The following is a 16540-nucleotide window of genomic DNA, read 5'->3' on the forward strand; positions in this document are numbered from 1 at the left end:
AATATAACAATAATGAAAGAACGCTGAGACTGTGCATGACCATAAGTGTTCACAAACCTGCTTTTGTTTGAACCACTTTTTTAGATTTCTTTGAAAAATAGCATTTTTCTAAATAGCATTTTCAGTTCAGCTGGTAGGCTGTTCCAAAGTAATGTACCTTGAACTGAACATATGGATTGTGCAAATGTAGTTTTTCTCCTTGGTACTGTGCAATTCTTATAAGTTGTACCTCTTGTAGTGATCCCTTACTACTCTGTTTTGTTATTAATTGGCATATGATTTCTGGAGCAAAATTATTTGCACATTTAAAAACCATTTCAATTTCTTGTCCAACATTTTTTGTGTTAGTTTATATAGAGGTCTAACAGGTCTGATGGTCAGTTGAGAAACCTGACTCCAAACAGTCACACAATAAGACATGTGTGAGAAGACCATTGCATGCATGTACAACTTAGCTGCTTTTAGGGATATATATGGTTGAATCATATAAAAACAGTTAAGGTTTGTTCTGATCGTTCTACACAGCCTCTTTACATGCATATCAAATTTCAGTTGAGAATCTAAAATAACACCTAAATATTTAAAATCATTAACTGTTGTTTTGCAGCCAATGTGACACGCCAGTAATTTCATTTGTTAATATACCTGCAACTAAGTGTGGAGTCTGTGCTGATACATAAATGACTGTGTCATCTGCATATAACTGACATTTAGTTTCCTTACAACAATTTGGTAAATCATTGACTTATAAGAAAAACAACAGTGGACCTAAAATAGACCCTTGAGGGAGACCCATCTCATTGTTTCGTAAAGATGATCTTGAATTATTTATTTAACACACTGATCTCGAGATTCTAAATATGATCTAAACCAATTTATTGCCTGCTGGGAGAAACTAAACAGATTTAATTTATGCAGGAGTATTTCATGATTCACAGTAACAAATGCCTTTTTGAGGTCTAAAAATACTGCGCCTACCACATTACCATTATCTAAAGCTCCCTTAATAAATTCTGTGAGAAAACAGTTTGCCATTTCTGTTGAATAATTAAACCTATAACCAAACTGTTTAGAGTGAAGTAAATAATTTTTTTTCTAGATAGTTGATAAGTTGTTCAGCTACCAACTTTTCCAGAATTTTAGAAATTGCAGGAAGTATAGAAATTGGTCTATAGTTCTGTACCTCATCAACTGATCCTGCCTTAAAAATGGGGGTTATAATAGAAGTTTTCCACTTTGAAATGAAATTAACTTTCTCTAATAGATACATTTATCAAATTTACCAAGGGCTTTAGCAAACAAGCACAATATATATATTTTTTTACAAATGCAGTATCCATTCCAAATATATTCTTAGCCCACGAGTTATTCAATTGATTCATAATTTGGAGTATCTTATCTTCATCAGCTTCAGAGATATAAAGAATTAGGGTTTGTCTTTTATTGCATATTAAGGTAATTGTACAGGTTGAAAACATATAGCAAGTTCTTCCACAGACTGGATAAAATATCTATTAAATTAATTAGCAATTTCAGTGCTATCAGTACTGTCTTTTTATGGTTCATTTTGTTACATTTTGGTACCTTCTTGTTTTGTGCAGTCTGAAGTTAATTTTCTACTCAAAATTACCCTTTCATGGTAAAAATGTTTTATTATCTGTTGGTTGTTACCATCATCATGTTTTGTGCACCAAGTGTTCATGTCTGCATACTGCGTATCATATAAATATATATTGCCAAGAATTCAAGGTGATATTGCTACAAATAATGCATTAAGCATGCTGTGGGAAGCTTCTGCATGTCATGTGTTACATGATTAATCATGTGTTTGTAATGAATGTTCAAAATGGAACATGATCTAATATGTTCATTTAAACTTTAAAGAAGGTTATTCTAGTAAAATGTCTTTAAGTAAAAGTTACTGTATTTACTAACATATGTAAGTTAAATGTACTCATTTTAATACATTTTATGCCATTGAGATTTACTGTATTTTTCATCAGAGGGTGAATCAACATTTGCAGAGATTGTAGCTCATCTGTAATATGCCCAGGCCGGTAGATCTGCTTTGGTTTGATACAAATACACAAACAAATCACAAGGAAAGGTGTTTGAATTAGAAGTGAAATCGCTTCTGAAGCGGAGAGCATACAGAGGGTATAAAGTGGAGTTTTATCATTTTTCCCAAACCTCTAATACATTACGTTACAGATCTCCACAAAGTACAGATATCTAATATTGTTCTGAGTTTCCATAGTGACTGAGACGGGGAATGTTGTGGCAGGGACACTGGCATCCAAGCCAAGCCACAATTCATATGGATTTCCTTATTGCTCTGGCATGCAGAATAATCCATAGATCCAAAGCCAGATTCTTACTGGCTGCAATTTTACAAATATTATATCATTCACATTTGTGAATAACTAAGGTTGTTCTTAAAAATATATATATATATATATAATTTGCTTAGTCTGTAATCTAAAAGCAGGCCCAGTGTATTCTCCTAATATAGCCATAGTTGAAAATACATGATACAATTGTAAGGGGAAATGAGGAACATGGTAATTTTTCAGTGTTATCTATTGATGTATCTTGTTCCACCTTTGTGCTGTTTCTAGTTTGATGAATGATTGACTAATTTTTAATTCTGCATAAAATAATCATTGTTCAGAAACAGTTTGTATTATTTAATCTCTCATAACAGGTTGTTAACAAAAAAAAACAAAAACAAAAAAAAACAACAACAACAACAACAACAAATTTTATCAGCATGTAAGGATAAATCTAGTATATATAAAGTTTTACATGTAATTTAATTATTTATTCTCTATTTCTAATAACCATTTCCCCCCATCAATAGTTCATCACTAATACTGCAGTGTGACAATTTAATTTTTAAAAGTAGCCATATGAATATTTCATGTTGTGTCTCAATTACTGCTTGAAGTTGCATGTGAGCTGCCTATCAGTGTTTAGTGATTAGAACATTTTTGCAAATTTGATAATTCCCCTTCCTTAAGCCATTTCAAATTAAATTGTTTTGGTTCATGTCAATTTACATAATGGTCGACCAGTTTCGTTTATGGAGACTGGAGGTCTCTTATAGAGACAGAGCGTATTTAGGCCACGCCCACGCCGGTGGGGGAACAATCCAACCGTCTCCATTGACTTTGCATTGCGAGAGGCTGCCTCCTTGTCATTTATAACTTATAACAAAAAAACAAAACAACGTCTAAAAGCTGCTGTGTGACAAGGTGTTCAGCAAACAAGCTAAATAACCCAGAAATAAATTTTTATAAGCTGTCGACTCCAAAAAACGGTTTGTTTCAGGACATATAAGTGGATCAATTGAGACAGAGCGCAACTAGTTCTCGAACTACTCCGAGAACTACGCTCACTGGAACGCGACATGATATTGTAAAAAAAAGAAAAACATTCATAATTTTAACCATGTCGATTGCTTATTTCACCACCCTATGTGAACCTGAGAGGAGGAGATATATTGAGAAGTAAAATTTTATTGTCAGAATCCCACAATTTACCCACTCTTCCTGCTGATGCTTCACGTATTATATTGCCTGTATCCACTTTTGTCTCCTTAAAGGCTGGCTTTTACGGTTCGGAAGCTTATAAAAATTTATTTCTGGGTTTTTTAGCTTGTTTGCTGTACACCTTGTCACACAGCAGCTTTTAGGCATTTTTCTGTTTCTTTTGTTATATGCCATAAATGACAAGGAGGCAGCCTCTCGCAATGCAAAGTCAATGGAGACAGTTGGATCGTTTCCCCCCCCCGGTGGGCGTGGTCTTCAGATTATGACGCGTTGCGCTCTGTCTCTATTGTTTTGGAAAGTACGGGTAATTCCAAAATGAGCTTTTTCAACTATGGAGTTATATATGTGCCAAAATTCTGCACTTACAAACTTTTATTTGGAGTGATTTATTTGGAAATGATATTTTGAATGCATAAAAATGTCCTGTGTGCACAAGATGATATTTTGAGCATGCGAGTATATATTTTGAGTGTAAAAAAAGTAATTTTGCGTGCACAAGATGATAATCTGAGCACACAAGATGCAATTTTGTACACGCTTGAACTGTTAACTTTTAGAAAAGCAATGTATCTTGCAAAGATTAATTGTTTTTTGAGTGTGCAAGATCTCACTCTTTCTCTCTCATCGTATGCTCTCTGCGTGCGCTCGGATCTTTAGTTTGTTTGCTTTCTTTTCCAACTGTATTCTGACAAGGTGGGGACTGCATCAGGACTGGCTGTTAGAAGCTGCTTACAAGCTCTGCAAGTAGCTACAGCAACCAACATCTCAGTGTAAATGTAGCAGAAGAGCCAACAGGTGAAATGCTCCAAGTTCAGTACACAATTTATATCCTTTATGCAGTTATCATTACAAAAGATATTTACCCCACAGATTATAGACATACCAGGAATAATGCAAATCTTCACTTACTGTAATGTACGTTTTTTCAAAATACAGGTGTCATGGTACAAGAATGCATAATACATTAACTTCATAAAAACAGCATACTGAACATTTCAAGATACCCCACAGCTTTGAAATGCAAACATAAACAGCATTTCTAATTTATTATCAAGAATAGAATGTTGATTTAGGCAATATTTATAATATTCATAAAATGTATAATATACAAGGCTGTTGAAATATAGGAGAGGACACAGTAAAGAAGGTGAACAAAATAAAATATTTATTTAAAAAAATATTTCACATAATAATAACAAAAAGAATAAGGTTCAGTGGTTGCTGATCCATGGTAGATTGTAATCTGGTCATATTTATTTTAATAAACTGCTCTCTCAGAATATCACGTGGAACAGATATAAGTCAAATTAAGTTCCCCCAATACTACACTATTACGTTAGTCTTAAAGAGTTTTACACGTGGGAGAGATTATATTCATATAATTTCAGATGAAAGTGGTAGCATTCTAATGCTGTGACCTTGTTGAGCAAACAAGCAGTCAAAGCTATAAGCTTTATTCAAGTGCAAAACATTTTTTTTGTTTTTGCTCAAAGTGAATTCATCTTTGCAAGAAGATACATAGCTTTATAAAACTGAGTTCACATGTGTCCAAAATACATTTTGTGCACTCAAAATATCATCTTGTGAGCACAGAACATGTTTGTGTTCTCAAAATAAAATCTTGCACGCTCAAAATATAATTTTGTGCACCCTGAATTGTGGCACATATTCAACTACAGCCTGTATAACATCATCAGGCCAAATTTACCTGACAACAACATGAAACTCTCTTATGGTTGGAGGCTGTACTTGGTGCTGTCCTCACAGGGCATTTAGGGTAAGTGCTGGTTGTACTTTCGATATTAACATTAACTGCTGAGATCTGAGAGCAGAAGGGTTGACTCGTTGATAAGCTCAAAGAAAATCGTCAAAGATGAGAGAACTCATTACTTTTGCTTTTTTTTGCGCGCTGTACGTCGCTGTACAAGGAAAAACTTGTAAGTAATCCATTTAGGATTGATACTTAACATTGTTTCAAATAATGTTTATATAATGCGTATGTGTGTGTAGGCCTAAATAATTAATAATATTGTAGCATATTTTAATTGTAATTGCGTAACCTAAGAAGTAGCCTAGTTAGTGCACTTGTGAAATAACATGGTCTTATGTAGTTAGTGTTTTGTTTGGGACAATTCATGAAATGAAAAACTTTCCCCTCCCCAATTTCCTTTGTCTGTAGAATATTATTTATGTTGTGCACTGTACATTTAGATCAGAACTGTCTATTTGAAATATTGACTTCTAAATATATTTTTATTCAATGTTTTCTGTTATATCTGTATTCATGGTTAGAACAGAACTATTTGTCAAATGAATAATCTCCTGTTTGCTCGGACTAAATTTAGCTTACTTCCACATTGTCTTTGCTCGCTTCTTTCCCTTTCTCATTCCACACTTGTTTCAATTTGTCTACATCTTACAGATCTGAAGAGACTAATATTTTGAATTGAAATTTCAGCCAGTCCCAAGATCCAGGTATACAGCCATTATCCAGGAGAGTATGGCAAAGAAAACACACTGATCTGCCATGTGAGCGGCTTCCACCCTCCTGATATATCCATTGAGTTGGTGAAGGGTAACGAGGTTATCCCTAATGCCCAGCAAACTGACCTGGCTTTCGAGAAGGGCTGGCAATTTCATCTTACCAAGAGTGTCTCATTCAAACCAGAGAGGGGAGATAAATACATCTGCAAAGTTCGACATATGGATAAAACATACAATACCATTTGGGGTAAGTGTTGGATGTGTAGCTCTCTATGTGTATTCAGATACTTTTGGTTTGACGTGCACATGAACCGAATCTTCTGTTTTTCCACAGAGCCCAACATGTAAGCCAAACAAAGAGACAAAGAAAGGTGAGAGTCATTATCTTTAGAATCAGTGAAAAATATTTGAAATTCTATTTCTAGCACATAGATTTGTTTTTCTACAGTTTAAAATGCATCCACTCAGAAATGTTAAGATGTTTAATTGTGTTTTTCTTCCCCTCTTAGGATCATTTCTCATGTTTTTGGACCTTTTTCATCATCAGCAGAAAACACTGCTGTCCTTTTACAAATTTGCTCAAGATGCACAATTCAAACAAATGACAATTTAAATAACCAGATTAATTGATTTTAGTTTTTCCTAGAGTCGGCTTAATTACACAGTTCTTTTCTCCATGAGATTAAGGTTTATTTAACCCAAGTACAGCTGCTATATGTTTCTGTATGGTTTTGTATTGTTTCTTGTTGTTGTTTCATTCCTCTTTGTGTAAATGTTATGTAGACCATGCAGGAGTAGTAATGTGCAAGTACAAAACTATGAAATGACATTCAATTTCAGGCTATGTTTTTGCTTATTTTTGGGCTTTCTTTTCAAATTTATTCATACAACAGACGACAATCATGTGTATAACACAATTGCACATTTTAATCTACATTTTCTCACACATGTTCGGACTGCTGTAAATTCGTTTGTAAATAGCCTAATATTAATGTATTTACCCTAATTTGAATCTTTTGTCCCAATGAAAATAATGACATTCTACAAATGGGAAAATAAAGAATAAAGCTTAGTAGCATTGGCCTAATTGTGTTTATTTATTTCCATTTCCGGTCAAATTTATTTGATATCTTGTTAAATCAGTTTTAATGAGCTTTCAGTTTGAACTTATATTAATATAAAAGTGATTTGTGATTTGTCTCTTCATTCTCGCAATAAACAAACACAAATATCTGCCTAGCAACCGTGCGATCCAGTCGGTGATTGGATAAAAAGAAAAACGGCTGCCAGTTGTAGTTTCACTTTATTAACAGCTATCAAATACTCGAATTTCGCGGTTGTAAATATGATATACGGTTTATTATATGTATATTTGTTGTCATTAAATTAAATGTGTTTGGTAAACAATATAAGCAGCTCGTTTTGACGCCGTTTGCATCGCGCGCCATTGCCAATTCTGCCACGCAAAATGTCAATTCTTGAAGTCATGTGATTTCCCGCTAAACCTGTAATCGTGACAGTGCTTTTGTAATCCTGATACGAGGAACACTGAAATCAAGTATACATGTAACTGATAATGGAACAGCGACGCTAAGATTCTATAAAACGTAATGTTGGACAACACTAGCTTTTCACATTTTTAACGTGAATATATATAATTTTCCAAGGCAGGTGTCACTTTGATGTGTATACAAAAGGACAATGTATTTGTTTACAGAATCTGGCTGTCCCAGTTCTAGGCCTATAACTTTCCAGAGTTAGAAACAGTAAATATTGGTCATGTTCTGCATAACTGTGTTCATGTTTTAGCGTTCTATGTTTTTTTATATGTTATATTGTTAATAGCCTGCCACTAGATGTTACCTCATCCTTTATATTTTTTACTACTTACTGTTTATATGTAATATTTTATTTTATATAATAAAAACTAGGCTACTTTCAATGGTGAACTTTAAAAACACAGTATCAACAATTGGCCTAATATTTGCTTTGTTGCAACTTGCATATTTAACAAATAAAACGTTGACTTGAGGGATTTTGCAGCATTTAAGGGGATAATTGACCCAAAAATACATATTCTCTAATCATATTCTCACCCTCATGCCAGATGAGTAAGACTTTCTTTCTTCTGCTGAAAACAAACAAAGATTTTTAGAAGAATATTTCAGCTCTAGGTATCAAAATTTCGAAGCTCCAAAATGACATAATGATAATAAAAGTAATCCATATACTCCAGTGGTAAAATCTATTTTTTCAGAAGTGAGTGTGTGTGTGTGTGTGTGTGTGTGTGTGTGTGTGTGTGAGAGAAATAGATCAATATTTAAGTAATTTTATACTATCAATCTCCACTTTCACATTCTTCTTCTTTTTTTTTCTCCCCAATTTGGAATACCAATGTAACTCTACCCACCCTTGCAACTGTGCCAATTGGTTGCTTAGGAAGCCTGACTGGAGTCACTCAGTACGCCTTGGATTCGAAATTTCGTCACATTCTTCTTCTTTTATTTTTGGTGATTCACATTCTTTGTGCGTATCGCCACCTACTGGGCAGGGAGGAGAATTAATATTAAGATGAATTAAATATTTATCTGTTTCTCACCCACACATATTATATCACTTCTGAAGACATCGATTTAACCACTGTCATATGGATTACTTTCATGGGGCCTTTATGTGCTTTTTGGAGCTTCAAAAATGTTTTACCCATTCACTTGCATTTTATGGACCTACAGAGCTGAGATATTCTTCTAAAAATCTTAATTTTTGTTCAACAGAAGAAAGAAAGTCATTGACATTTAGGATGGCATGAGGGTGTATAAATGATCATAGAATTTGAATTTTGGGGTGAACTATCCCTTTACGATTCAACTAGTTATCCTTATAGTCTCTATATTTCGCATGTTCTGAAACTGTGAGTTGTATATTGTCTTTATCTTATCGTTCTGCACAGCCTCTTTACATGCATATCAAATTTCAGTTGAGAATCTAAAATAACACCTAAATATTTAAAATCATTAACTGTTGTTTTGCAGCCAATGTGACACGCCAGTAATTTCATTTGTTAATATACCTGCAACTAAGTGTGGAGTCTGTGCTGATACATAAATGACTGTGTCATCTGCATATAACTGACATTTAGTTTCCTTACAACAATTTGGTAAATCATTGACTTATAAGAAAAACAACAGTGGACCTAAAATAGACCCTTGAGGGAGACCCATCTCATTGTTTCGTAAAGACGATCTTGAATTATTTATTTAACACACTGATCTCGAGATTCTAAATATGATCTAAACCAATTTATTGCCTGCTGGGAGAAACTAAACAGATTTAATTTATGCAGGAGTATTTCATGATTCACAGTAACAAATGCCTTTTTGAGGTCTAAAAATACTGCGCCTACCACATTACCATTATCTAAAGCTCCCTTAATAAATTCTGTGAGAAAACAGTTTGCCATTTCTGTTGAATACTTAAACCTAAAACCAAACTGTTTAGAGTGAAGTAAATAATTTTTTTTCTAGATAGTTGATAAGTTGTTCAGCTACCAACTTTTCCAGAATTTTAGAAATTGCAGGAAGTATAGAAATTGGTCTATAGTTCTGTACCTCATCAACTGATCCTGCCTTAAAAATGGGGGTTATAATAGAAGTTTTCCACTTTGAAATGAAATTAACTTTCTCTAATAGATACATTTATCAAATTTACCAAGGGCTTTAGCAAACAAGCACAATATATATATTTTTTTACAAATGCAGTATCCATTCCAAATATATTCTTAGCCCACGAGTTATTCAATTGATTCATAATTTGGAGTATCTTATCTTCATCAGCTTCAGAGATATAAAGAATTAGGGTTTGTCTTTTATTGCATATTAAGGTAATTGTACAGGTTGGAAACATATAGCAAGTTCTTCCACAGACTGGATAAAATATCTATTAAATTAATTAGCAATTTCAGTGCTATCAGTACTGTCTTTTTTATGGTTCATTTTGTTACATTTTGGTACCTTCTTGTTTTGTGCAGTCTGAAGTTAATTTTCTACTCAAAATTACCCTTTCATTTTAAAAATGTTTTATTATCTGTTGGTTGTTACCATCATCATGTTTTGTGCACCAAGTGTTCATGTCTGCATACTGCGTATCATATAAATATATATTGCCAAGAATTCAAGGTGATATTGCTACAAATAATGCATTAAGCATGCTGTGGGAAGCTTCTGCATGTCATGTGTTACATGATTAATCATGTGTTTGTAATGAATGTTCAAAATGGAACATGATCTAATATGTTCATTTAAACTTTAAAGAAGGTTATTCTAGTAAAATGTCTTTAAGTAAAAGTTACTGTATTTACTAACATATGTAAGTTAAATGTACTCATTTTAATACATTTTATGCCATTGAGATTTACTGTATTTTTCATCAGAGGGTGAATCAACATTTGCAGAGATTGTAGCTCATCTGTAATATGCCCAGGCCGGTAGATCTGCTTTGGTTTGATACAAATACACAAACAAATCACAAGGAAAGGTGTTTGAATTAGAAGTGAAATCAGCTTCTGAAGCGGAGAGCATACAGAGGGTATAAAGTGGAGTTTTATCATTTTTCCCAAACCTCTAATACATTACGTTACAGATCTCCACAAAGTACAGATATCTAATATTGTTCTGAGTTTCCATAGTGACTGAGACGGGGAATGTTGTGGCAGGGACACTGGCATCCAAGCCAAGCCACAATTCATATGGATTTCCTTATTGCTCTGGCATGCAGAATAATCCATAGATCCAAAGCCAGATTCTTACTGGCTGCAATTTTACAAATATTATATCATTCACATTTGTGAATAACTAAGGTTGTTCTTAAAAAAAAAAAAAAAAAAATATATATATATATAATTTGCTTAGTCTGTAATCTAAAAGCAGGCCCAGTGTATTCACAACAACTCCCAACTCCTAATATAGCCATAGTTGAAAATACATGATACAACTGTAAGGGGAAATGAGGAACATGGTAATTTTTCAGTGTTATCTATTGATGTATCTTGTTCCTCCTTTGTGCTGTTTCTAGTTTGATGAATGATTGACTAATTTTTAATTCTGCATAAAATAATCATTGTTCAGAAACAGTTTGTATTATTTAATCTCTCATAACATGTTGTTAACAAAAAAAAAAAAAAAAAAAAACAACAACATAAACTTTTATCAGCATGTAAGGATAAATCTAGTATATATAAAGTTTTACATGTAATTTAATTATTTTTCTCTATTTCTAATAACCATTTCCCCCCATCAATAGTTCATCACTAATACTGCAGTGTGACAATTTAATTTTTAAAAGTAGCCATATGAATATTTCATGTTGTGTCTCAATTACTGCTTGAAGTTGCATGTGAGCTGCCTATCAGTGTTTAGTGATTAGAACATTTTTGCAAATTTGATAATTCCCCTTCCTTAAGCCATTTCAAATTAAATTGTTTTGGTTCATGTCAATTTACATAATGGTCGACCAGTTTCGTTTATGGAGACTGGAGGTCTCTTATAGAGACAGAGCGTATTTAGGCCACGCCCACGCCGGTGGGGGAACAATCCAACCGTCTCCATTGACTTTGCATTGCGAGAGGCTGCCTCCTTGTCATTTATGACTTATAACAAAAAACAAAACAACGTCTAAAAGCTGCTGTGTGACAAGGTCTTCAGCAAACAAGCTAAATAACCCAGAAATACATTTTTATAATCTGTCGACTCCAAAAAACGGTTTGTTTCAGGACATAAAAGTGGATCAATTGAGACAGAGCGCAACTAGTTCTCGAACTACTCCGAGAACTACGCTCACTGGAACGCGACATGATATTGTAAAAAAGAAAAAGAAAAACATTCATAATTTTAACCATGTCGATTGCTTATTTCACCACCCTGTGTGAACCTGAGAGGAGGAGATATACTGAGAAGTAAAATTTTATTGTCAGGATATCCCACAATTTACCCACTCTTCCTGCTGATGCTTCACGTATTATATTGCCTGTATCCACTTTTGTCTCCTTAAAGGCTGGCTTTTACGGTTCGGAAGCTTATAAAAATTTATTTCTGGGTTTTTTAGCTTGTTTGCTGTACACCTTGTCACACAGCAGCTTTTAGGCATTTTTCTGTTTCTTTTGTTATATGCCATAAATGACAAGGAGGCAGCCTCTCGCAATGCAAAGTCAATGGAGACAGTTGGATTGTTTCTCCCCCCGGTGGGCGTGGTCTTCAGATTATGACGCGTTGCGCTCTGTCTCTATTGTTTTGGAAAGTACGGGTAATTCCAAAATGAGCTTTTTCAACTATGGAGTTATATATGTGCCAAAATTCTGCACTTACAAACTTTTATTTGGAGTGATTTATTTGGAAATGATATTTTGAATGCATAAAAATGTCCTGTGTGCACAAGATGATATTTTGAGCATGCGAGTATATATTTTGAGTGTAAAAAAAGTATTTTTGTGTGCACAAGATGATAATCTGAGCACACAAGATGCAATTTTGTACACGCTTGAACTGTTAACTTTTAGAAAAGCAATGTATCTTGCAAAGATTAATTGTTTTTTGAGTGTGCAAGATCTCAATCTTTCTCTCTCATCGTATGCTCTCTGCGTGCGCTCGGATCTTTAGTTTGTTTGCTTTCTTTTCCAACTGTATTCTTACAAGGTGGGGACTGCATCAGGACTGGCTGTTAGAAGCTGCTTACAAGCTCTGCAAGTAGCTACAGCAACCATGAACATCTCAGTGTAAATGTAGCAGAAGAGCCAACAGGTGAAATGCTCCAAGTTCAGTACACAATTTATATCCTTTATGCAGTTATCATTACAAAAGATATTTACCCCACAGATTATAGACATACCAGGAATAATGCAAATCTTCACTTACTGTAATGTACGTTTTTTCAAAATACAGGTGTCATGGTACAAGAATGCATAATACATTAACTTCATAAAAACAGCATACTGAACATTTCAAGATACCCCACAGCTTTGAAATGCAAACATAAACAGCATTTCTAATTTATTATCAAGAATAGAATGTTGATTTAGGCAATATTTATAATATTCATAAAATGTATAATATACAAGGCTGTTGAAATATAGGAGAGGACACAGTAAAGAAGGTGAACAAAATAAAATATTTATTTAAAAAAATATTTCACATAATAATAACAAAAAGAATAAGGTTCAGTGGTTGCTGATCCATGGTAGATTGTAATCTGGTCATATTTATTTTAATAAACTGCTCTCTCAGAATATCACGTGGAACAGATATAAGTCAAATTAAGTTCCCCAATACTACACTATTACGTTAGTCTTAAAGAGTTTTACACGTGGGAGAGATTATATTCATATAATTTCAGATGAAAGTGGTAGCATTCTAATGCTGTGACCTTGTTGAGCAAACAAGCAGTCAAAGCTATAAGCTTTATTCAAGTGCAAAACATTTTTTTTTTTTGTTTTTGCTCAAAGTGAATTCATCTTTGCAAGAAGATACATAGCTTTATAAAACTGAGTTCACATGTGTCCAAAATACATTTTGTGCACTCAAAATATCATCTTGTGAGCACAGAACATGTTTGTGTTCTCAAAATAAAATCTTGCACGCTCAAAATATAATTTTGTGCACCCTGAATTGTGGCACATATTCAACTACAGCCTGTATAACATCATCAGGCCAAATTTACCTGACAACAACATGAAACTCTCTTATGGTTGGAGGCTGTACTTGGTGCTGTCCTCACAGGGCATTTAGGGTAAGTGCTGGTTGTACTTTCGATATTAACATTAACTGCTGAGATCTGAGAGCAGAAGGGTTGACTCGTTGATAAGCTCAAAGAAAATCGTCAAAGATGAGAGAACTCATTACTTTTGCTTTTTTGCTTGCTGTACGTCGCTGTACAAGGAAAAACTTGTAAGTAATCCATTTAGGATTGATACTTAACATTGTTTCAAATAATGTTTATATAATGCGTATGTGTGTGTAGGCCTAAATAATTAATAATATTGTAGCATATTTTAATTGTAATTGCGTAACCTAAGAAGTAGCCTAGTTAGTGCACTTGTGAAATAACATGGTCTTATGTAGTTAGTGTTTTGTTTGGGACAATTCATGAAATGAAAAACTTTCCCTCCCCAATTTCCTTTGTCTGTAGAATATTATTTATGTTGTGCACTGTACATTTAGATCAGAACTGTCTATTTGAAATATTGACTTCTAAATATATTTTTATTCAATGTTTTCTGTTATATCTGTATTCATGGTTAGAACAGAACTATTTGTCAAATGAATAATCTCCTGTTTGCTCGGACTAAATTTAGCTTACTTCCACATTGTCTTTGCTCGCTTCTTTCCCTTTCTCATTCCACACTTGTTTCAATTTGTCTACATCTTACAGATCTGAAGAGACTAATATTTTGAATTGAAATTTCAGCCAGTCCCAAGATCCAGGTATACAGCCATTATCCAGGAGAGTATGGCAAAGAAAACACACTGATCTGCCATGTGAGCGGCTTCCACCCTCCTGATATATCCATTGAGTTGGTGAAGGGTAACGAGGTTATCCCTAATGCCCAGCAAACTGACCTGGCTTTCGAGAAGGGCTGGCAATTTCATCTTACCAAGAGTGTCTCATTCAAACCAGAGAGGGGAGATAAATACATCTGCAAAGTTCGACATATGGATAAAACATACAATACCATTTGGGGTAAGTGTTGGATGTGTAGCTCTCTATGTGTATTAAGATACTTTTGGTTTGGCGTGCACATGAACCAAATCTTCTGTTTTTCCACAGAGCCCAACATGTAAGCCAAACAAAGAGACAAAGAAAGGTGAGAGTCATTATCTTTAGAATCAGTGAAAAATATTTGAAATTCTATTTCTAGCACATAGATTTGTTTTTCTACAGTTTAAAATGCATCCACTCAGAAATGTTAAGATGTTTAATTGTGTTTTTCTTCCCCTCTTAGGATCATTTCTCATGTTTTTGGACCTTTTTCATCATCAGCAGAAAACACTGCTGTCCTTTTACAAATTTGCTCAAGATGCACAATTCAAACAAATGACAATTTAAATAACCAGATTAATTGATTTTAGTTTTTCCTAGAGTCGGCTTAATTACACAGTTCTTTTCTCCATGAGATTAAGGTTTATTTAACCCAAGTACAGCTGCTATATGTTTCTGTATGGTATTGTATTGTTTCTTGTTGTTGTTTCATTCCTCTTTGTGTAAATGTTATGTAGACCATGCAGGAGTAGTAATGTGCAAGTACAAAACTATGAAATGACATTCAATTTCAGGCTATGTTTTTGCTTATTTTTGGGCTTTCTTTTCAAATTTATTCATACAACAGACGACAATCATGTGTATAACACAATTGCACATTTTAATCTACATTTTCTCACACATGTTCGGACTGCTGTAAATTCGTTTGTAAATAGCCTAATATTAATGTATTTACCCTAATTTGAATCTTTTGTCCCAATGAAAATAATGACATTCTACAAATGGGAAAATAAAGAATAAAGCTTAGTAGCATTGGCCTAATTGTGTTTATTTATTTCCATTTCCGGTCAAATTTATTTGATATCTTGTTAAATCAGTTTTAATGAGCTTTCAGTTTGAACTTATATTAATATAAAAGTGATTTGTGATTTGTCTCTTCATTCTCGCAATAAACAAACACAAATATCTGCCTAGCAACCGTGCGATCCAGTCGGTGATTGGATAAAAAAGAAAAACGGCTGCCAGTTGTAGTTTCACTTTATTAACAGCTATCAAATACTCGAATTTCGCGGTTGTAAATATGATATACGGTTTATTATATGTATATTTGTTGTCATTAAATTAAATGTGTTTGGTAAACAATATAAGCAGCTCGTTTTGACGCCGTTTGCATCGCGCGCCATTGCCAATTCTGCCACGCAAAATGTCAATTCTTGAAGTCATGTGATTTCCCGCTAAACCTGTAATCGTGACAGTGCTTTTGTAATCCTGATACGAGAAACACTGAAATCAAGTATACATGTAACTGATAATGGAACAGCGACGCTAAGATTCTATAAAACGTAATGTTGGACAACACTAGCTTTTCACATTTTTAACGTGAATATATATAATTTTCCAAGGCAGGTGTCACTTTGATGTGTATACAAAAGGACAATGTATTTGTTTACAGAATCTGGCTGTCCCAGTTCTAGGCCTATAACTTTCCAGAGTTAGAAACAGTAAATATTGGTCATGTTCCGCATAACTGTGTTCATGTTTTAGCATTCTATGTTTTTTATATTTTATATTGTTAATAGCCTGCCACTAGATGTTACCTCATCCTTTATATTTTTTACTACTTACTGTTTATATGTAATATTTTATTTTATATAATAAAAACTAGGCTACTTTCAATGGTGAACTTTAAAAACACAGTATCAACAATTGGCCTGATATTTGCTTTGTTGCAACTTGCATATTTAACAAATAAAACGTTG

The 16540-nt window shown here is 33.8% G+C and overlaps 1 protein-coding gene and 1 pseudogene across 1 annotated transcript; both read left to right on the forward strand.

The window, feature by feature from the left end:
- Positions 1–5334: 5334 nt before the first annotated feature.
- LOC127637455 (beta-2-microglobulin-like) lies at positions 5335–7113 on the forward strand. The gene is made up of 4 exons (XM_052118530.1): positions 5335–5488; positions 6010–6282; positions 6370–6406; positions 6545–7113. The coding sequence occupies exons 1-3, from the start codon at positions 5425–5427 to the stop codon at positions 6381–6383; spliced, it is 351 nt and encodes a 116-aa protein (XP_051974490.1). The 5' UTR covers positions 5335–5424; the 3' UTR covers positions 6384–6406; positions 6545–7113.
- Positions 7114–13907: 6794 nt separating this feature from the next.
- LOC127637456 (beta-2-microglobulin-like) lies at positions 13908–15593 on the forward strand (annotated as a pseudogene).
- Positions 15594–16540: the final 947 nt, after the last annotated feature.

Source organism: Xyrauchen texanus, chromosome 45 (assembly GCF_025860055.1).
Source record: "Xyrauchen texanus isolate HMW12.3.18 chromosome 45, RBS_HiC_50CHRs, whole genome shotgun sequence".
Classification (NCBI taxonomy): Eukaryota; Metazoa; Chordata; class Actinopteri; order Cypriniformes; family Catostomidae; genus Xyrauchen; species Xyrauchen texanus.

What these genes read in the sequence shown, in the direction of transcription:
- LOC127637455 (XM_052118530.1), top strand. Translation starts at nt 5,425, where the DNA reads ATGAGAGAACTCATTACTTTTGCTTTTTTTTGCGCGCTGTACGTCGCT. An exon ending in CGCTGTACAAGGAAAAACTT is followed by an intron (nt 5,489 to 6,009) that starts GTAAGTAATCCA and finishes TTGAAATTTCAG; the next exon opens with CCAGTCCCAAGATCCAGGTA.